The sequence below is a fragment of the Antechinus flavipes genome, chromosome 1 (assembly GCF_016432865.1).
Source record: "Antechinus flavipes isolate AdamAnt ecotype Samford, QLD, Australia chromosome 1, AdamAnt_v2, whole genome shotgun sequence".
Classification (NCBI taxonomy): domain Eukaryota; kingdom Metazoa; phylum Chordata; class Mammalia; order Dasyuromorphia; family Dasyuridae; genus Antechinus; species Antechinus flavipes.
In genome coordinates this window covers 55,044,796-55,067,389 of record NC_067398.1, presented here as the reverse complement: position 1 = coordinate 55,067,389, position 22,594 = coordinate 55,044,796, and the positions used below count along the sequence as shown (strand labels likewise).

At 45.4% G+C, this 22,594-nt stretch overlaps 1 protein-coding gene across 10 annotated transcripts in view; it reads right to left on the bottom strand.

Annotated features, from left to right (window-relative positions):
* The window catches only part of ZXDC (ZXD family zinc finger C), a 30,404-nt gene extending 8,156 nt beyond the window's left edge, over window positions 1-22,248 (bottom strand). The window contains exons 1-11 of one of the 10 annotated variants that reach the window (XR_007951413.1): window positions 18,982-22,248; window positions 14,515-14,667; window positions 14,322-14,400; window positions 13,670-13,800; window positions 12,070-12,240; window positions 8,819-9,510; window positions 6,809-6,918; window positions 6,312-6,430; window positions 3,282-4,297; window positions 2,501-2,554; window positions 1,189-1,285 (exon numbers count right to left, since the gene is read on the bottom strand). Coding sequence is in view for 7 of the 10 variants with exons in the window: in XM_051983016.1 (XP_051838976.1) it covers window positions 1,116-1,285; window positions 6,312-6,430; window positions 6,809-6,918; window positions 8,819-9,510; window positions 12,070-12,240; window positions 13,670-13,800; window positions 14,322-14,400; window positions 14,515-14,667; window positions 18,982-20,329 (2,973 nt within the window). In the remaining 3 variants the exon portion in view is untranslated. Of the gene's footprint in view, window positions 1-1,115; window positions 1,286-2,500; window positions 2,555-3,281; window positions 4,298-6,311; window positions 6,431-6,808; window positions 6,919-8,818; window positions 9,511-12,069; window positions 12,241-13,669; window positions 13,801-14,321; window positions 14,401-14,514; window positions 14,668-18,981 lie in introns of those variants that run through there. The other 9 variants (XR_007951407.1, XR_007951404.1, XM_051983016.1 and 6 more) reach the window with 9 other exon arrangements.
* Between the last annotated feature and the right edge of the window lie 346 nt (window positions 22,249-22,594).

Genomic DNA, 22,594 nt, shown 5'->3' with positions numbered 1-22,594 from the left:
TCCTTTCCTCTCCTTCCCTCCCTGTCTCTGTCTGTCTCTGTCTCTCTCTCTGTCTCTCTCTCCGGCAACACTTTTTTGTGGAAAACAAAGGACTAGAAAACAAAGTAATTATCCATCAATTAGGGAAAGACCAAAACCTTATGGTTTATTATTACTGAGTAGTTAAGCTATAACTATAAAGAATTCAGAGAAGTATGAGAGTACTGAACTGCTGCAGAGAGAAATTTGGCAAAATCAGAAAAATTACCATGAACTCTAAGATTATATGCTGTATCCCCTTCAGTGCCCAGGTCAAGGGGATAACAAATGTGAGCTGAGCTGCCTTTGGAACAGCAGATGATAATCAAAGGCAGATTTTTCTATCTCTATTTTCAAGTTCTTTGGACTATCTGATGCTAGTTCATTTTTCTACTCAAAATGTTCAGAAAGATAATGGAGAATTAAGATCTTTGAGGAGGCAATGGAAAGATGCAACATACTGTCCCTAACAGAGACTTCTGCTCTGGAGATGGTGCAAAGCAAAACCAGGAAACCTGAAGAGAGAACAACTCATGAAGCAACAAGAAGGGCATCAGTGCAGTGCTCGCATGTCATGCTCATCCACAGAATGTTAGAGGCTTTGAAAGGAGTCTCTCACTTTGGAAAGAGGCTCTTGGAGAATTTCTAGGACATGGGCAATCATGGAATAGAATGAAGAGGCATGGACCAACTGCAATCTACTCTGATGGAGCAAGTACCCAGAGAAAGATCTAGAAGCAGAAAATAGCGTATTTTATATGACAATGGTGCTCATTTATTATTTCTAGACACAACTTAAGTTTGACCTAAACTTCAGAACACTCACAAATGTCCAGGGCTTATTTTTCTCTTAATCATTAATCATATACTTTTTTTTTGCATATGATCCTAACCTTTAATTTACTTTTTTTAAAATTAAAAATAAAAGTACAAACAAAACAATGAAATTCACATGGACTTTGACAAAATTTTGGATCAATATAGCAATCAAACAAAAGAGAAAAATACTGGTGAGTCTTTAAATGTCAATCCAGTTGGTAGGATGGGAAATTTTCCATTATATTTTCTTATTCCACATGTTAATCATACACTCTTACCTGCAACAACTGAATCTGAACAAAGTGAGCTCCAGTTGTTGGATCTCGTACTGTTAAGCCTCCATTCGGCACTACAATATTCCCACATAATCGACTGCTATGACTTGTAGAGAAATTAGTGGGACTCTCTTTGCCACCTTTTAATTTCCTTTGAGTAGATCCTGATGACCCTGAAACGAAGTAGATAAACTGATAAACATGGTATGCTAAATTTATTTATCATGTTTGTATATCATTTTCTTATATCAGTTCACTTCCTTCATATATTCAGAAGAGAAATTCTGCAAGAGAACTTTTCCTAGACTTCAAATTTCCCCAAGGAGGTTCCTAAAAAGAAACCTCTAAATGCCATGAAATATTTCAGCTAGCTTTACTTTTTACTAATTAATGGAAGCAAAACTGAATGTTTCCTGCCATCTCTAATTCCTGAATGCCAGTGATTTCATCACTGTAGCTGCTCATTCTACAAAGAATACAACTCACAAAATCCTCATAAAGGTGAAGTTTTGTGAACTGCTGTGGCCAAAAACTCCTCTCCTGGTGGCCAAGCTTCAAGTGATGATGTTCTCTGAATCTCACCAGCTTCACTAGGTTTGTGCTAAAAGCATTTCTAGTCTTGTCTATGCCAGAAGCTCTGCTATCAACCTTTATTAACCCATTGGTGTAACTTTCTCGCCTTCAGGTGGTACTAGAGTAATAATTTATGCTGTCTATAATATGTGCATAAAGTTCGGGAGGCTAAAGATGGCCAAAATAGAGAGTTATTAGGCCAACTGAAAATTTGTTTTTTCATTCACTGTTTCAAAAATTTTATCAGAAGAGAAAATGATTTACAAGTCATACATTCACTCTGTTGACAACAAATTATCTTAGTATTAAGCTCAACATTGCCAGTTTAATTAAAGTCATCATATGAGGAAAACTCAATCTTTTGATCCTTATTTTTGGAGAAGGTGGTCCAAGTTTCCAAGATTTTACTTTGTACAGCTATCTTCCAATAAGGAAATACTTCCACTAATTGAGTCTGACCACCTCTTTGCCACTTCATAGTTTTACAGGGTTGCTTGAGGCACAGAGGTATGAAATTACTTGGCTGGGGTCCTACTTAGCTAGTATCTTCCTGATTCTGAGGCTAGCCCTTTATACTACAGCATGATACCTCTCCCATTTACTTTCACTTAAGCAACACAAAAAGGTGGAAAGAATTGAACTTAAAAGCATGATTCTTATGAAGTAAATTAGATTTTCAGTGAGCCATTAGTAAGGAAAGGAAACAAAACTTTCTGTGTATCCTGGAGAATACCACCTAGTCTGTAAGGGCCTCAGGTCCCTCACCAGATTCTATGACCTGGAAAGACCTTTCCAGATCTAAATTCTATGACTACCTTCAGGACTTTATCAAGCCATGCTGCCCACCTTCTGCCAGATAGATGGAAGACCTAGGGTAGAGAATGAAACTTAATCAATGTGGAACAGACCATGCATATCTGTCACAAAGGCTCTGCTCTTCTGTTTTTTCCCCCAATTGCAAGGGGGAGGATAGGAAAAAAAGAAAATGGTTTTAGCAAGGGAAAAAACTAATTAAAAAAAAGTTTTTTTATTAAGTATATAATGCTGATTGAAATGTTGTTTCTTAAAACAACCAGTAGATGGCATTCTTACAGCATTTCAGTGGAAAATGCTTTGATTTCCCATTTGGTCAGGGGACAAAAACTGAAGACTGTCTCAAACCTTCAGACTAGGAGACTGAGTCAGAAGAGTGGCCAAGATGGGCTAGAGTCAAACTGGCCAAGAGCAGACCAAGAGGCTCCTGAAGCCTGATGGCAAGAAATCAGAATGGCCCTAACCTCTCCAAGGCATTAAAGACTAAATAGGGATGAAGCATGTGCAAAAGGAGCTAGAAGTCTTCTTCCTTGGGATGTCTTCAGGGCTGAGTTATTCTCTATGGTTAGGGATAAACCCAACCATCTTTCACCTCCCTATACTGTACTAACCTATTCTATGCAAATTTACTTTTGACCATTTGACCATTACAACTCCACACAGTGTCCTAGAGTAGGTGTCCCCTGACCCCCTCCAGCACCCACTGCCATGCCGGGAGCAGGACTTTTGGTGCCCTTGGGCCTCTAATTCCTCTGAAAACAAAACAAAACAAGAACTTCTCACCTCGCCCTAATGTTTAGGTGTGCTTGGATCCCTGGCCACAACTCTGGAGAGAGGATCTGCAATCTGCCCTGTGGATAAGAACACTGGGGGCAACCTCTTGCTCGCCAAGCCTCATCGGGAAATGCTCAATCCCGAGGTTGGAAAAGTCTTAGAAATCTTTGCTTAGCTCTTCATCATTCCCACTTGGCCACTGGGTTTGGAGAGTTATGTACCATCCAAATAAGTTATTAACTCAAAAAATGGTGACAGCATCAGTGAAGACTGAAAAAGCATTAACCGAATGACCGAAAGGCAAGAACTATAAAGGTGTGCCAGTCAATAACATGTTTCCAGGAAAGAGCCCTCAGCCTCAATGTCCTGCTCCAGCCTCCAGTAGAAGAGGCACAGCCTTCTACTGAGAAGGAATTCAAATTCAGAGTCGGTCAAATATGGAAGGGGTTTGTAAAAGGGGAGCTGACCACGTGAGGCTTCTGCCTTGCTCAATGACTTCAGAACCTAACCCTGTAAAACAGGACTCCACTGCCTTCTCTTCCCTGCCTCCTAGAGGAGGAGATGTATTCACACAACAGCAAGCCGGCCTTGGGCAGAAGGCAGAGAAAGCAAGCTCCCACGGGCAGCGGTGGCAGCGGTGGGGGCAGCGGCACTAGCTGGAACAGTAACGGCAGCAGCAGCGTGCCCCGGGGCCAGGCGTGAGGAGGCCGTTGCAGAGTCCTGAGTCTGAGTCCAATGATGCCTAAGCAAGGTGAGTCTAACTGTGGCTAAAGTGGACTGTCAGGTGAGAGACCATGAAGACTGTCTGCCATTGCCCAGGCAGTTAGTAACCAAGTCCTCAGAGCCCCGGAGGGGAGGTGGAGGGAGAAGAGGAGAGACATGGGAGGAAGGTGAGTGCTCTCCGAGGCAGAACAAAGAGCAGGGAGCTAGGGGTTACTCAAGAAGATCATGTGCCTTCCTTTGACTGTTAAAGTGATGTCCTTCAGGGCAAGGGACTTCTTCTCTCTGAACCTCAGTTTCCTCATCTGTAAAACAGGGATATGAATTTAATTTGCACAAATGTCCATTAAGTGCCTAGGTGTGCAAAGCACAGTGCATACAGAAATGAAAAAAGGTCCCTCTCACAGGGCTCACCAAGCATGAATCACAGCCCCATCTGCTGCAGGGACTGTTGAAAGGAGAACAAGGAGAGGCCTGAGGTGGGTCTCTTAGGCCCCACTGGAGCCTCCATACTCGGTTCCACAACTGGGTACTCCCCAGAGATGTCAGCCTGCCACTAGCACGGTGGAACTGAATTAGAGGAACACGAGCCATGGAGGGCAACCTAGCAAGTGGGCGCCCTATGCAGGGCGTGTGAAGACGAGCTGGCAGGCCGCAGGCAGGGGCCACCCCTCTGTCTCCACTCAGCTGCTGCCCCGAAGCCCTGCAGGACTCACTGCCCCGCACAGGAGGAGGCCCTCAACAGTGGCTTCAGGCGCAGGAAGCACTTCCTGCCTCGGGCTGCCCTGGCGGAGCCTCCCTCAGAACCACGAACTCTGAACCTCAACAAGCAGCCTACCAGGCCCCAAAGAGGACGCATTCTCTCGGCTGCTGCCCAGAGCCCGGGGAACATGCTCATCGGGGGCTGCAGCCAGACTGACTCAACTTGCTGGTTGAATTTCTTTTACCAAGAACTCTGGAATTGATCCACCAGCACGTGAATATCAATGAACGTATGGGGACAGTTCCATGCCTAGGCTAAAATACAACTCTAAGTACCTTTCTAGAATAGAATGGATGTCAAAGAGCACCCATTTCAGCCTCTCTTCTGACTCACCAGCACTGAACTGAATCTGCTGGTCCCTGACAGGATGCTCCCTCAACTCAAAAAGGAAGGGCTGGAAAACATTTTGGCTCTTGTATATCTTGGGGCTGGGCAGAGAGGGGAGGCTCCCCAAATCCCACAACCAGCAGTAGTAGCTCTGGTAACAAGAGGGCCCCAGCTACAAGACTAGCAAAATCCCAAGGCTACTGTCACTCCTCAGATGCCCTGCCTCCTTTCTAGCTCCTAACTGCAGGATTTTCTAATTCAACTAAACTACTATTTACCAGATACTTACTTTATGCAATGATTGCACAAAGCAATCTCTGACTTAAAAGATCTGCAAGATTTGTATCAAATGAAACAAAATAAAAAGAGTTTGGTAAACTACATTCCAAACACACCCATTTTTTTAAAACTGAGAAAACTGAAGTACCCCCATTCTAACAAAAATAAAACATAGCAATCTAGCCCATCAAAAAGTTCTCTGCATGGCGGTTATTTGTACAGAGTTAGTCTCACTTTCCACTTTTTATCTCCGATGCCTTCCAGTGTTTTACACACACTAAGTGCTTCAAAAACATCTTGTCCAGTTATTTCCTTGAGCCAAAATCCTAATTCTTTTTGGTTTTCAACAATGCCTCCATCCCTAATCTTTCATCTTTACCCCAACAACAGGCCCTGGGTATCCTTTGCACACCATGAATGTTGCTATAGCCTCTGATGTATTCAGGTACAAAGGGGCCCCTTCTCCCCACAAAAATTATTTTTATAGTGTTTTAGTCATATGCAACACTGTGGAGTTGCAGGAAAGGAAGAACTCCATTAAAAGGATACTCTACTTTAAAAACCGAATTTCTAAATTACAGAACAGAATCATTAGAGATTTATTTCTACTTCAGGAAGTTGTTTCCTCCTCCCAAAGTTTTCAAGCAAAGTTCCTTTAAATACTGAGCTCCACTAGTGAAGTAGGGTGATATGATTTATACTCAACTTTTCAAGAAAGTGAAATAAACACATACTGAACTCTGAAGATTACAAACATCTTCTAGATTTTGAAGATATTCCCCCATAATATATGATTTAGACAGACTTATTTTAAAAGCCATTTTAATTCAAAGAGATGAATGCGAAATGACCCACCAGCCACTGAGAGAAGATTTTGATCAGCTAAATTCCTTTGGACTCCACCCGTTTACCAAGAGAAAGGAGAGCCCAGGGGCCAATGCCCTTCTCACCTGTGCTGCTTCCTGGCCCTTTCTCTTTTTTTTTCTTGACTAGCTGAATGGCTCGATAATCAGTTCTTGCTGAGCCCCCACTTTCCTGAGACCAAAGAAAAGTTTGTGAGTCACTCGATCTAAACAACAAAGGAATGAAAAAAAGCAAGGGTAGCAAAGCATAAGTTATGGAATTTGTTCCTCAAATAAAATTAAGCATTCTAATCTTTTTACAAAAAATAATTCCAGGACACCAAAGGAAAGCCCCAAATTTCCCATTAGCACACAAGGAACCCAAATTCCACATCCAACCATATCTGCCTACAAATGAGGTCACAAAACACCTCACTTACCCAATTTGGTCAGGGAAAGAGGGGTCTACATAAACATGGATTTGATCCTCTTTAAATGGGAAGATCATTTCATTTCACTGGGAGTGAAATAGGGATAAGACATTTGATTTTGCTGATTAAAGGGAACTCCCAAGTGGGAAAACTCCCTCTTATCAAAGCACAAACCTTAACTTAAGAGGCGAAGACCTGTCCAGAGTCCTGACAAGGGAAGTAATTCTCGGGGTCCCATGGCCAAGTTGTGTCGAAGGGGAGAGTTGACCCCAGGCCTTCCTGTCCTTGAGGTGGGCAGAATGGAAATCTTTAAACTACAACTCACACCTACATGTCCGCAGACATTTAAAAAGTCTTTCTGGTGAATGAGCTATCCCTAGGAACCTCCATGACCAGACAAGAATCTTGGTCCATGAAGCCAGGTCAGAACATCTACTCCATCCCCCAATGACTTGTACAGTCTATGGCTGGCTTCTTGTGGTTTTTCAATCTCTTCTTTTGTTATGGATGTTTAGTACTCTCCAGTTACACAAGGCTCACCAGCCCTTCTTCATGGCTGATCCTAATTCATCTGCTCTTAGTGAGGAACCCAGATTACAATTAATTAATTAAACACAACAGAAATGTGTTTAAAACACAAGTCAATAAGAGAACACTCAGCACAGAATATGGCACAGAACAAATAAATAAATTTATATGGCCATATAAATGTTGGTTATTATTAGTCATGATGTCCTAGATCTCAGCCTCATTCTCAACAGGTGGAGCTGCCAGACCTTAGGATTAGAGTGATCTCTTAATTAAATGATGAGGCAAACAACTGAAAATTTCTTGTTCCATTTCTTCATTGTCTCCATTAGACAAGACAGTTTAAAGCCAGAAGAGGTCTTAGACACCAGCTAGCCCAAGCCAATTCTCACTGAATTCTACTGCCAGTCTAGATCCCTGAGGGGAAGTCAGAAGGCAAAGGGACAGGGGACACATTAGGTATAGAAAAGCTCCAGTTACAGAAGAGGAACCTTGGCACAATGATGATCCGACCTGAAGCAGCAGCACTTTCTGTCAAATCCAGCACCTTTCTCAACCCAGAGGAGACTCTGCTCCCGTGACCTGCTCAGGCTCTCAGTGTCCCTCCCTAGTCATTCGGAGAGCTGAACATAATATTCAGGGAAAAGAGGTCCCTCTCTTGGGGTCCCTCCAGGACAGGACTCAATTGTGACTATCAGACTCTCAGTCAACAACGTCTGTATATTCTTCCCAAATCAGTGTTAGGATACGGAATTCTTCCAAAAAATTTGGTTATTTCTTTGCAAGAACCTATCTGGTATAAACCAAGTCTTAAGATTAAATATTCCTAAAACTTTTCATGAAGACTCAGAAGCACACAAACAACATTACATGTTTCCTTTTCTTCTCATTATATTACTTCATATGCAATTAATATTAAATTAGTAATTTGACTTTTAAAAATTATTCACACAAGGTGGTTCCCTCCCTGCCTCTGATTCTTAAAAGCCTTTAAGGAAGGACTTCGTAACTGAGCATCAGGGAGTTGTTTTGTTTTGTTTTGTTTTGTTTTGTCTTGAATCTATAATTAGATAAATGTAAAGATTTGGTTTCTTTGGTAAACTTATGCATCTTATTTTATACACTTTAATGAGAAAGGGTCCCTAGCCTCTTTCAGACTGTTGCTGCCCAAGGGATCCATGACACAAACAAGGTGAAGCCCTCTGCCTTAAGGACTTTTCATAGAAAAGACACCATGTTTCAAGTACAAAATAAGTATTTCTGGAGGCAAAGTTGAGAAAAACACATTAGTTATCTTCATCCATTACTGAAAACTTGCAGTTTCTTTAGCAAGTAAAGAAAAAAATTCTAAAGTCAAAGGCATGAAAGGACTTTGAAAGGATCATCCAATCTAACTCTCATTTTACAAGAGAATCAGACTCGGGCTAAAAGAACTTTTCTGAGGTCACACAGCTGCTTAGAGTCAAGCATTCTGTAAAACTTGAAGTACTATATAAATGGTCACTAGTTGGTTATTTATCATTATTATGACAACCTAGAGCTCCTAACTCCCAGTTCTATGTTCTTTCTACTGTATCATGTGCTTAGGTAAACCAAACATCAATTTTAAGCCAAAAAGCATCCTAAAAATTGGATATTCCATCAATTACTACCTACCAAAAATGAGCTCCCAGGCACTGTGTTAAGATCCATTTCTTTCTGAGCACTGTAGCTTGCTGTTGGGTTGGAGAATACAAACTGAGTCACAACTTTGCTCCCTTCCTGTTGTCCAACAATGTCTGAGCTAGGAAGCAAGTCCTGTTCGGTTTTGGGTGGCGTCAGGAGTCCAGGAACATTGCTCCCAGTGAGGCTGCTGGATGGAGTTAGTGTGGCTGGCTCTATTGTTAAGTTATTGCTAGATGTCAGAGTAGGAAGATCTTGACCAGAGTTCTTCACCGACAGAGATGCCAGAGACCCCAGTGCTTCTGCATTTACAGTCTGGACATCATCCAAATTTAAAGTGCTTTGTTGTAAAACCGTGGTGGTCGTACCCAGCAACAGAGAGCTATCGAGACTGTGAGGCATATCACTGCTAGCCACCAATATCAAGGGGTCCACAGCCTGCCCCAAGGAACTGTTATTATTATTAACAGAAAGGTTCCCCCCAAGAGTTGAACTCACTGAAGCAACATCTATTGTCAAAATTCCAGAGTTCACTAATGCCATGTCTGTTGTAATTGCAGAATTGTTACTAGACACATTAGAGAAGAGAGACACAAGGTCTATATTGCTAAGATCGTTCTGCGCCGGGCTGGTAAGTTCACTGCTGGGTGTAAGAAAACTTGTAGCTTCAAGCTGGCTTAAGAGGTCTAAAAAGCAATGAAATGGTCATATGATTATTCTCTATAAGACACTCAGCTGAATGAAATTAACACATAATTTTCATTTTTTTCCAGATATTATTTCCACAGAAACCTTCTGAAATTCATACTTAAAAGAGTTTGCTTTTACTTTTGTACTCATATGGTGATATATAACCTACATATAGCAAGTAGCAGCTAATATTTATATAATGCTTTAAAGGTATGAAAAACACTTTTCCATAAAATTTATGTCCAAGGGGAGTGCCTAAGTGACCCATAAGGAGCCACCTTCTGTACCACTTCCTATACACTCTTGCCTAATTCTGGCTTGGAGGTGTGTGTGTAAAGGGCATCACGATTTCTTACACTAGTTACTGGCACCAGGCTAGAAAAGCTCTCATTCCCTGAATTGCTTTAATCTTCCACCTCACTGGTCTCTGAACCTCCCTCACATTTCCTTGATCTAACTCATTTAGCTCCCAGATTCTAATCTGTGCCCACCCCTTAGCTCAAAGTCTCACATGGCTAACCCATGCACACCCAGTCTGGCCCTAGCCTTCCTTTCTGGCTCTACTTCCCAATGCCTCTCTTTCACCTCTCTTGTGTTTCCAACTAACCTGCCAACTCAGGCCACCTGGCTCTCCCCCCTCCATTTCTACACTAGGTTTAACGAGAAAGTCTGACACTGCCCTATCTGACCACTCCCTCCTCTGGTTCACCTCTTCCCGGTGTTTCACTTTTCCTGCCCTTATTTGCCCCCACATTAATAGCTCTAATGCTCTCCTTCCTTCCCTCAGTGCTCCCTCAGACCCTACTCATGAGCCACTAAAATGAAGCCCTACAACTGGATGACCTGGTCCCATCCCAAGGTCATGTTCTCCAGCCTCAAAGCAGTCCTTTGGCTCCTTCCCCACTGCAGATTTCTCAGCTCACTCCTCAGATAAGTTATTCCAAACCTTTGCTTCCCTCAGGTCCTTCACATTCCCCTCCCCAATCCTGCCTCTCCCCCTCAGCTGAAAGAGCAGAAACCATTGATTGAGCTTCCTTTCTTCCCCTTCTCTTCATCATTTCTCACTCTCCTCCTTCTCTCCAGTCCCTTTTGTCCTTGCCAAAGCTAACCACTCTGTTCTTTTCATCCTATTTCCCCAACTCTTCAGCTTCTCATTATGCATTGTTTTTTTCCCTACTCTTTCATGCTACTCCTCTGCCCATGAATAACTGGAGACTTGTCCTGTTAACTCCTTTTTAAACAGTTAAAGGCTGTCACAACTCTATTCTCACACACAAGGCCAGGCCTCCAGGGTTGCTCTTGAGTGCTTCAGCAGGATGCCCATGGAGTAAAAAGCATACCAAGTCCACTGCCTTAATCAAGGTAAATCAAGTTCTTGAGAGAAGGCGTTGGAGTCATAGGATAGAAGCACTGGTCTGTCTCTAACTTTGATTCAAAGACAGGACAGGCCCCCTTCTCAAGGGTTCAGAATCAAGTGTTTTTTTCTTTCTTTTTTTTTTTTTTTTGTTATGTTTCCCATAACCAGAAGCTCTGGAAACAAGATTCTTTGTTGTCTAAGTGACAGAATTTTTCTCCTGTCTTATCAATGGGGATATCATTTGTAAAGTACTTAGCAGAGTGCTTGGCACACAGTAAGAGCTTAATAAATGTTTATTCCCTTCCCCTATTAATTCAGGTTAGCCTAGCTAAATTTCTCCCTCAGACTGAACACCCCCTCCTTATTACGAAAGATATTAATAAGTGTTAGAGATATATTATAACCAACAATCTGTTTCTGTTTCTGGTTCTGTTACAATCAGAAGAATCTAAAGAACACTGAAAAAGGAAACTATCCCATCTTCCCAATCTCTCCCCATTCTCCCATTGGGAGAATCTCTCTAATTCTTCAAGTCACTGGAAGAAGAGCAGTAAGCGATAAAGAGAACATTTTATGTCATGACTTGTATATAAATTAAATCCTTGGTTTATAGCCAGTGTTTAGAATTGAGCATAGTATAACTAAGTTGGACAGTTATGTCTTCCCAACAATATATGCTGATTGCTGATAGGGACTTTCTCAGTTTCCAGTTCTGCATTTCAGAGTGAGCAAGAATTGTTGTTGTTGACTAGTTATACTTAATACAAATAATTCCTAAAATTAGGATCAGACCTTTCACAGTCTACAGACAGTAGTTATTTTCATCACCTCCACTCTGAAAAACAAATCAAATAATCACTTCATTAGTTGTAAATAAACCATAAAGGTATTAGCTGGCAAAGAGCCTGGATGTTCCTCCTTTCAAGATTCTTAAAGATGAACTGGGGAAGCAGGAAGATAGATGGGTAGCTATGGACTTTCACAACCTTGCTTTCTTCCTGTCTCTCCCCAAGTATTTCCTTATTTCTATTCTATCCAGCCCCAATCCTGCCTGGACAGTTCAGGGGGAATTTAATTATTTCTGAAATGGTTTTTCAATGGCACAGAAATCTTGACCCAAAGGACCAACAACTCCAGTCTGAAGGTCTTCACATCATTGAACATGGCTGTCTTCTAGGAAGTGAAAGAATGACAATACCTGAACTAAAATTATGCTGTTTGGCCATGTGAGACTTCATACTGTGCTTGGATGTGAACAACTTATTGCAACTTGATACAGGGCAGCGGCTCCTCAGAGCATCCACATCCTGAAGGTGTTTCTTTGAGTGGATGTACAGACTACTCCGTGCAGAGAACCGAGCACAGCAACCTGGAACAAAAGTATAAGGGGTTTCAAATCAAATCAGCAAATACTTCTAAAGTGTCTAAGATGGAGAATGAATTGTATTAGACTCCAGGAAGAATTAAACGACTTCTGCCCTCAAAAGCTTATCCCCACCAGGGGGGACAAAACTCATCCATACATATACACACACACACACACCCATGGCTCCAGCTATGCTCAATCTCTGCCATCTAGACACCAATCTAGACATCTTCCTCTGCCCTCCTATCCTTTCCCAAGCTGGATTCATAATCATATCACTGCTGTCAAAGCTGGAAAAGGTATGCTAATCTATTCCTCTCAAGCCGTATCCCCACCTACCTAACAACCTTAGGAACAAAAATGCTCTTCCCAAAACATCACTCCCTTATATGCATTATCACCTCCTTTAGAGAGCAAGCCCCTGGAGGTCAGGACTCCTAGTGTTTAGAACAATACTTGATACATAATTAAGTACCAATAAATAAATGTTTGCTCATTCATTCACCCAAGTAAATTAAAAAAAAATGATTTAATAGAATACTAACAAGTAATTGGAGGAGGGGGAAGGCTCCAGGGAAGATTTCTTGGGGGAACTAAAGAAGTAGTAAAAAGATGGTTTATATAAGTTCAAACAGTAGCTCTTGTCTAGCCTAGCTGGATCCTGGTTTGTGAAAGGCTGACCAGCAAGCTGACACTGGACTGTGGAGGCCTTTACATGCTGAGCTAGGAATTTGTAATTTGTCATAGAAATAAGGAGGAAATAAGTAGGTATTATTTCCCCTGCTCAAAATCCTTAAAGCCCTTCAAAATCTGGCTTTAAGCTCATGTTCCCTATTTTTTCAAATTGGTCTCTAGTGCCTAAGTACACATGGGTTATCTCTCTGGCCATAGTGCTCTCCTTCCTCCCCTCAATGTTTTGGAATCCTAAGGACCCCTCTAAAAGTCAGCTCAAATATCACCGCCTACATCCAACAAGAGCCTATGTCCCCCTGTCGTTGCGCCCCCTTGTTCTCTCTTCACCTGCCACAATAACTTTGGATTTATTTTGTATATAAATTCCTAAACATAGATTCCTGTCCTCACCACCACCAATTCTTTGAAGATAAGAAGTGTTTCTTTTTTGTTTTTGTAGTCCCAGAGTTTGATGCAAGGCCCTGCGTGAAAAAGCAGGTGCTTTTAACAATTTGTGATGAATGGAATATGTTAAATAGTGATTACTGCTAATAAGAACTATTTAACGCGAATTCTTGCTCGATTTTAATGGAAAGATACAAATAAGGAAAATATAGTACTCATTAAGCATTTTCCAAATTCCCATAATATTAAAGTGATCTTTTAAAGCAAATGACTGTATTAGAACTAAAAATATTATTAACTGTATAAGTCTCATAAAGTGCTCAGATTAGAAAAAAAAATAAAAAGTAAATTCTACCTTCTACTGGACATTCAAATGGCTTTGTGCCCAGATGGGTTACACTATGGCCTTTCAAATGTTCTGCTCTTGTAAATGATTTACCACAACCTTCTACTGGACATGTAAACCTCCTGTCGTCTTCATGTTTCCTGCCCAAAAGAAGTATTAGAGAGAGGATTGATTTTACTAATTGAATCCCAAACCTTCTCCTAAGCAATTCAATCTGCTAATGACATTTTTAAACAAATTATCGATCTTCAAAATTACAACAATCACATTATATTTTGGTTACTGTTGTCATGGGGAGGAAAGGGAAAAAAAAGAAATAGCTTGTTAATTGAAAAAATAATCTTTATTAGTCTACCTAAATAGGTCTGAGATTCAATTCAGCCACACAGTCACTAGAAACTTTAGCCTAATTAATCAAGCCAGTTATGTAATATGTCTTTTTGCTTAGATCCAAGAGTAGGTAGATAGCTACTTTCCAAACTGGTTCACTACACTCTTCTTTTTTTATCTTTTAAAAAGATAAATATTAGACAAGGAAACTGCTGTCTAAGTGGCCAGGTATAAGGGATCCAAATCTTGCAGAATGATGTGAAATCTTTGGTCATTACACACATCAGTATTTCTTAAGAGTTCTAGACATATTCCGAAGCATCAGAATTACCTTTTGTGCCTCAGAAGTTTAGACATACTGGTAAAGGACCAGCCACAACCATCTGAATCACAGATGAAAGGTCTTTCACCTGAAAAAAAAAAAAAAAGTTTCGAGCTGGAATTACACATAGCTACTCTCCCAAGAGTTTCCATTTTACCATTCCCAAAATACTGCAGAGAGAGAGTCCCTGAACACAACGAACCTGTATGACTCCTTAGATGGATTTTTAGGCGACAGGCTTTATCATACTGCTTGTTGCATCCAGGAAAGGAGCAGGAAAACAGCTCTTGTTCTCTGAAATGGGCTCGGTTATGGGAAAATAAAGCACTTACTGTGATGAAGGTTTTTTCACAACCTTAAGAGAAAAAGAAGACCGATTAACAGCAAAATCCCTCAACTCAAGTCTCCTATACACAGAGGTCCAAAATGTCACAGATGTTTGTGGAAGGGGAAAAAAACCCTCCCAATACCTTCTTTATATCCAACCATCTTTAGTATGAACATTGACCTGGGAACCAAGAGCCTTGAGTTTTAGCTTAAGATCTGCCTTTAGCTAATTGTGTGGTTCTGGGAAAGTCACTTCCCTTTCTATCCTTCTACTCACTGATCTATAAAAAGGAACTGAACAAACCCATGACAGCAGGAAGCAGAACTGCTTTATACTGCACCTTGAGGTATATGCACACAGTGCAGATTTCACGACCATTTTGCCAATGAGCTAAGTGAAGCAGAGAAGTCAGCTAGGAATCATCAGAGCATCTCAATCCCCAGAGAATCAGAGTCATTAATGGCTGTTTGATATGCTCTGGCTAACCTGTGAGCCTTCTCAGATAAGGGAGAACTACTTTGGGATCTTAAGGAATTGGTCATTGTCCTGGAAAGTCAATAGAGCAGAGGGGGAAGAGATAAAACTGTCAAGCCTAGAAGTAGCTACAATAATTATTTTTTAATGCATGGTATCCAAATAAATGAATATTTGTAATCCTTAAAAATGTGGATAACTGGGGTCAGCTGGTACCACCTGAAATTACTAGCAGAACGACTGGATTCTCTTCATCTGTTTGTATTACCTTCTTCATCTGTAATATGTCTATACTACTGCTTTGTAAAATAATGGACTAAAAATAACTGCACAAATGTGCAGTGTGATAGTGCACACATCGATGGCTGAAACTCTTTGGGGTTCCATTAATGTGGATGCTTCAAATTATGTTTTTCTAGTATGAACAATTCACAAATTCTGAGTGGTCAGAGCTAAAGTTTATATAATCTAAATACTTATGCTTGTATCTGTCTAAAATTATAAATCTTAGTTATTGTACTACCAGATTTGGTGATGGGATGGGGATGGGAGAGGTGTCAAATAATCCAAGTGCTAAAGGTGGCTTTTCATCCCATTCTTAGTTTTGATGAGAGGTAGTATGGCATACTAGACAGTATGGACTGGCCTGGCAAGAAGGAGTAAATCCAATCTTACAAGGTGTATGACCATGGAAAACACATTTAACATCAGTATAACCTCGGAGCTTCAGCATGCTCATTCATAACATGAGATTAGAACTTGTCCTTCCCAAGGGAATCATCTGAAACAAACAAACCAAACCTTTGAGAGGGTTGGTTATTGGTTTGATTTGGGTTTGGGAGACAACTCTGACACATCTCTCTACCTATATTAAAAATCCTGAGTCCCAAAAACTCTGTTGGAGAATATGGATGAACCAACAAACACATATTCTTTAAGTGAGTAATATTACCATATGTAAAAGACATTAGAACAGGAAAGAACCCTACCTACCTCATGGTGATCTGCCCTCATTTCACAAATGAGGGAACAGAGGTGTAGAGAGGCTAAGGGACTTAAGAGTCAGGATTAGAATACAGGTCTGATTCTAAATATAGGCTCTTTCCACTACACTTTCTCTTTGTCTCTCTTTGTCTTTCTGTCTCTCTCTCATAGGATATGAGATAGACCAGACCTGTAATTTCAGACACTGAATAAATTCTGACAATGTAGGGCAGCACCTTCTCTCTCTAGAACACTAAGCGTGGCCCTGAGTCACACAAATGATGTGGGCCAGGAAGTCAGGCTTTCACTGATCCTGGATCATCTCCATGGTTATCTCCTGCATCCTGATGCCTCTCCAAAGAGTTTATATGGATATTGTAGCTCAGCAAGTACAAAGCCCATCCCTATTGCTCAGAAGGTGTTATCTCCATTTTAAAAATGAAGAAACCCAAAGTGAACTATCCAAGGCTGGTGAAGGGCTGAGAAGGCTAGTCCCCATCTTCTGGCTCCAATCCCAATAACCAAGACTGTAAAACAAGGCCCCTACATCAAGCTCTCAGATGCCAACACTCATTGGTAAACCCAAATGGGAAAGCTGAGATCACGGTCTCACATATACCAGATTATGGTGAACGTTTAGTTTTCAGTTTTTGTTGTTTAGGACTAGGGTGGAGGAATCAGGGAGTAGAAAGGACAAATTATTAATTCATGTAAAAATAATTTTCAAAGAAAAAAAATTTTAAATGGCCGTCAACACTTTCCCAGAGCTGGATATAAAAAAAATGGGAGCTCCCCTAAAATTTCTGCAATCAAAAGCAGCTTCATTTCCTAATCAGTTTGTGGGGAAAGTCTACCTACTAATTGCCTCTCCATTACCTCCAGGGCCAAACTTGACCACTCATTTGTAAGGCAGGCCAGCTGCGGGCTGGGCCCCCACCCCCTCTCATGCAGGCTCCAGTCCATTACAGGCTTCCTAACCTGTGAACTGCCAGCCTCCATGAAGGAAAAATGTCTCAGGGGGAAAGGGGTGGAGACGGGAGAGCGCAAGAAGCCCCAGGCGGGAGGATGCTGGGCCTGTCCTACCTGCACCTGCTCCCGACCAGGGAATACCCCTGCTCGGGAGCTTCGGAACCTGACCCTGATACTCTGCAATCTCCGCTGGCCTCCCCAGGGAACCGGCAGCGCCGAACAGACAGAGTACACACCCAATGGAACAATAAGGCGAAGCTGGGTCTTTCCTGCGCCGGGGTACCCGAGGTGACCTGATCAGGGGGGGTGCACGGTGCTGGAGGTCCCCCCGGGGGTAGGGGCTGGAGAACAATCCGGCGGGGCTGGGGACAGGGGGAGCCGGAGGTGACCCCTTGGGGGCTGAGGACAAGGTGAACAGCTGGAGATGACTCCGCTGAGGTGGAGGCGGGAGGCTGTTGCGGACCCCCGCGGGGTTGGGGGCAGGGTAAAAGACAGGTGATCCCCATCGTAGAGGGACAGCTGCAAGGAGAGGTCCCCACTGAGGCAGCGATACAGCCGCAAGGGAGGGTGCCCCTCGAGGCAGGAGGGCAGCTGCAGGGAGAGGTTCCCCTCGAGGCCGAGAGACAGCAGCAAGGGGAGGTCCCTCTCGAGGCGGGGCAACTGCAGGGAGAGGTTCCCCTTGAGGCGGGGCAACTGCAGGGAGAGGTAGTCCTCGAGGCGGGGTGGCCACTGCAGGGGGAGGTGGGCCTCGAGGCAGGGCGGCCACTGCAGGGGGAGGTGGGCCTCGAGGCGGGGTGGCCACTGCAGGGGGAGGTGGGCCTCGAGGCGGGGTGGCCACTGCAGGGGGAGGTGGGCCTCGAGGCGGGGTGACCACTGCAGGGGGAGGTGGGCCTCGAGGCGGGGCGGCCACTGCAGGGGGAGGTGGGCCTCGAGACTGAATGATTACTGCAGGGGGAGGTAGGCCTCGAGGCGGGGCGGCTACTGCAGGGGGAGGTAGGCCTCGAGACTGGATGATTACTGCAGGGGGAGGTGGCCTTTAAGGCTGGGCGGAGAGTGCAGGGAGAGGTAGGCCTCGAGGCAGGGCGGTAGCCGCTGGGGGCGGTCCCCTTCGAAGAGGGAGGGCAGCCACAAGGGGAGGGTCCTCTGGAGGCGGGGCGGCTACTGCAGGGAGAGGGAGGCCTCGAGGCAGGGCGACAGCCGCTGGGGGAGGTACCCCTTGAGGTGGGGGGACAGCGGCTGCTGGAGGCCCCCACAGGAATGAGAATACCATGCGAGGGTGCGGGTCCTGGCTGAAGGGGACCCCCGGGGGTGGGGCTGGAAGTGACCCTGCGGGGGGTAGGAGGCGTTAACTGAGGTGCCCCCGTGAAGAGGTTATAGGTGACCCAGCGGGGGTGGGGATGGGTGAGAAGCAGCTGGATGTGACCTCGCAGGGATGGGGGATGTAGCTGGAGGTCCCCCCGAGGAAGGGGCTGAAGGTGACCCCATAGGGGGAGGGGACGGGGAGAGGGGATGCAGCTGACCCCGCGGGGGTGGGGGCGAGGTGAGGGACTGCCAGGTACTCTGCGGGGTTGGGGACGGGGTGAGGGGCTGGAAGGGACCCCGCGGGGGTTGGGGGCGGGAAAAGGGTCTGGAGAGGAACCCCTCGAGGCTGAGGTAGAGGTGAAGGAGTGGAGGGGTCTCCCGAGAGATGATGGAGTGCGCCGCTGTTGAAGATCCGCCCGGCGGGAAGGGCCTGGAGAGCACCCGCCGGCGGCGGGGGTGAGGGGCATGCCTAGATTAGACCCCGTGGGGGGGAAAGGGGTGGGGGGGGGACCCCGCGGGGGGTAGGGGGGAGGGTGGGGATGGGGGGAGGGACGGAGGGGACTCCGCGGGGGGGGCGGGGACGGGCGGGGAGGGGTGGGGACGGGACGTTACCGGGGAACTCGCACTTGTAGGGCCGCTCGGGCTCGAAGTGGCTGCGCTGGTGCGCCGCGAGCTTGGCGTGCGTCGGGAAGCGCTCGGCGCACACCTCGCACTTGAACGTGTTCTCCTGCTCGTGGCCCTTCATGTGCGCCTTGAGGTTGTAGACCGTGGTGAACCGCTTACCGCAGCCCCCCGCGGGGCAACTGAAAGGCCGCAGCTTGTCGTGCGACTGCAGGTGCCGCTTGAGCTTGTAGGACGTGGTGAAGGACCAGCCGCAGCCGTCCAGGGGGCACTTGAAAGGCCGCTGGCCCTGCGTGCTGCTGTGCGACAGCAGGTGCAGCTTCAGCTGATGCTTTTTGGGGAAGGTCTGCGGGCAGCCGGGCTCGGGGCAGTGGTAAACTAGCACGACGCCCGCGCCCCCAGAGCCGGACCCGCCCGCGCCGCCCTCGGTCCCCGGAGCCGGTGGGGCGGCCGGCGGCGCGGGGCCCTTGGCCGCGGGCTCGGCCAGCAGGAAGCTGGCCACGGGGTCGGGCAGGGCCAGCTCGGGCGGATCGGCGTGGCCGAGTGGCGGGGACTGGTCTGGCAGCGGGACCGTGGACTGCGGTCCGGCCTTGGCGGCTCCGGGCTCCGCGCCCAGCGGCGCCGCCAGCGTCAGGAAGCCGTTCTCGATGCGCACGATGAGGTTCTGGTTGTTGATGGTAATGGTGCCCGAGAAGGCGGCAGCGGCGGCAGGAACGGCGGGGGCTCCACAGGGCGCCGGGGTCGGGGTTTGCTCGCGGGGCCGGGCGGGCGCGCGGGGAGCCGGACTCGCGCCGCCCCCAGCCTCGTCGCCGTCTCCGCCCTCGTCCTTGAGCGTGGCCGCCGCTGCCGCCTCCCCGGGCCTGGGCTTGGCCGCCCCGGCGCCGGCCTCCGCCTCGGCTCCGCGCCCTAGGTTGAGCACCACCAGGAAGGAGTCGCCGCCGCCAGGCTCGGGCGCAAGGAGCGGCAGCTGCGGGGAGGAAACCGAGGGGCCGGAATCAGTGAGCGGACCGGGTGGAGGCGGCGGCGGCGGCGGCGGCGGCTTCTCCTCCAAAAGCAGCAGCGGTAGGCTCAGGTCGGCGGCCGAGGTCACCTCGGCCTCCCCGGGTGGCGGCGGCTTCTCTCGTCGCAGCAGCGACCCGCCATCTTCTGGGCCCCGGAGCACCAGGCGACGTCGCGCGGGGGCCGAGGCGGCCGGCGGGCCGGACCCTCCGCAGGCTCGGGAGGCCGCGGGCAGCGGCAGCGGCGGAGGCGGCCGGGGACAAGCGGCGCCGCCGCGGCCACCGCCGCCATGTTGGTTCTCGCGCGGGGTCTGGGCCGCGAGCAGCCCCTGGATTTCCATCTTGGGTGCCCCTGTAGCAGCGGCTGAAACAGGAGACGCGGGAGGAGGCGCGACCCCGCCCTGCGCGTCCCCGCCACGGCTCCAGCGCCGAGCGCGCCCCCGACGGGCCGCTGGGCCGAGCGAGCGGCAAAACCCGGAGCGGAGTAAGCGATGCGGAGGGGGCGGGCGTGCCCGAGTTTAGCTCTGCTTCGGGTAGAGACTGCTGCTCTGGGCTCCCTGAGAGCGACAGGTGTGCAAGCTGAAAGGGACACGGAGGTCGGAAGCTGTGGGGGAGTGGCGGAACAGAAATTTGAAAGCGCGCGTCCCTGGGCTGCAACATGAGTGCCCCTAAAATGAGATCATCAGTGCATCCTTGTTACCGAGGTTCAGAGGGGAAAGTCACTGGCCCACGGTCCCAGAGCAGGCAAAGGGCAGCGGGGAAGAGCCAGTTTTCAGACCTCGGAGAAAAGGCAGTGCGGTCTCAAGTTCACAGACTGGGAAAGTGAGGCTGCAAGGTGAAGTCATTTAGCTAGTTAAGCGTTAGGAGTTGTATTTGAATCCGGGTTTCCTCTGGCCAAGACTAGTTCCCAGGACAGTACACTGCTCTTATTATTAGCCCACTTGACATAGGGGGAAGGCTTTAAAACAGGAGGACACGATGGATATAACCTACTCGTACCGTCTTCATTTCACATTAGTGAAAAGGGTATATAAAAATGGTTGCAGGAACTCATATGGAACTTGAATGCCTAGGAACCACAGCAAATGAATCCTCTTGTGCTAATATATTATCCCTGCTTGAGAAATAAGAAAATTAAGATTTAGAGTCCCGACTCTAACTAAGATTAGAATCCAGTGATTATTTCACTGTTATCACTTAGCTCTCCAAATTGAAAGAACAAAGATAAACGAAGCAAAGGGGGAAATAATTGATTTTATACACATACACAGTTATTTACAGAAAAATTTACGACTGCACTAATTTTTCTGTTTTATTTTTGTGTTTTGGTTTTTTACATTACAGATATTTGCAGATTATTCCCATTTTCTGAGAGGCCTCGTAACAAAAATGTTTAAGTAATAATAATACAGTGACCTTGACTGAAAGTTTATGTAGCATTTCACATCTGTATTAAACACATACATATACTTCTTTAATAAAGAATTAATAGATATCATTTTTTTCTCTTCCACCCTCCTCACTGAAGCAGAAAAAAAATCTTAAAACAAATATGCATACTTAGGCAAACCAAATTCTCCCAATACCTATATCCCCCAAAATTATGTCTCCTGCAATCTAAACCTATCACTTCTTTAATGGATAGCAAGTTTGAGCATCCTCTGTCTTTTAGAATCATATGTGGTCATTACATTGATAATTTTTAAACTATTGTATGGGTCAGCTTGCTTATTTCATTCTTCAGTTTATAAAATTCTTTGAAATTGTTCATATTTGTACTATTTTGTTATAGTATAAATGGTTTTGTTTCTGCTCATTTCATTCTACATCAATTCACAGAAATCTTTCCATATCTTTGAAATCATCTATTGCTTCAATTCATTAGGTGCAGAAATATTTGCAGCAGCATTAGCTGTAACATCAAACTCACAACCTATATTAGCCAAAAAGTAATCATTTAAATCTGTAGTTTAAGTATTTTCATAACCACATGAAGATAATTGTCATTTAGTTATCACAAGTGTTAGGGAAGAAAAGTGAAATAGCAGGAGAGAGTCACAGCCAGTTAAAATAACATTTGACAAATATTTGCTATCCATTTGTGCAAAGCAGGAGGTAATGTATAAATAAATCAGGCAAGTGGCTTAACCTTTGTTTGCCTCAGTTTCCTCATCTGTAAAATGGGGATACAGGGTTGTTCTCAGAGTTGTTATGAGGATCAAATGAGATAAATGTAAAACCGCTTAGCAAATTCCTGGCACATAGTACTAGGTAAATGTTAACTATAATAATTATTAACAAGCATATATTAAATGCCTTCTGTAATTACAACAATACTGCTATGAGTTGTTGCTAATAGACACTTGCAGATAGAAATACTGCAGCACCTACAAATAGCTAGAATTCCTAATCCAGGGCTAATTTACTTGGTGGGGCACTAAGCTTTAGGGATGCAAATATAAGCAAACACGATAAGAGTCTGACCTCTAGGAACTTCTATTCTAATGGAATTGCCTATTTTAAGACAATACACAAAGAGAGACTAGAAAGTAAAAGGGAGATTAGGTCCTAGAGGTGATGAAGAAGCCAGCAAAAGGTCTGCTGTG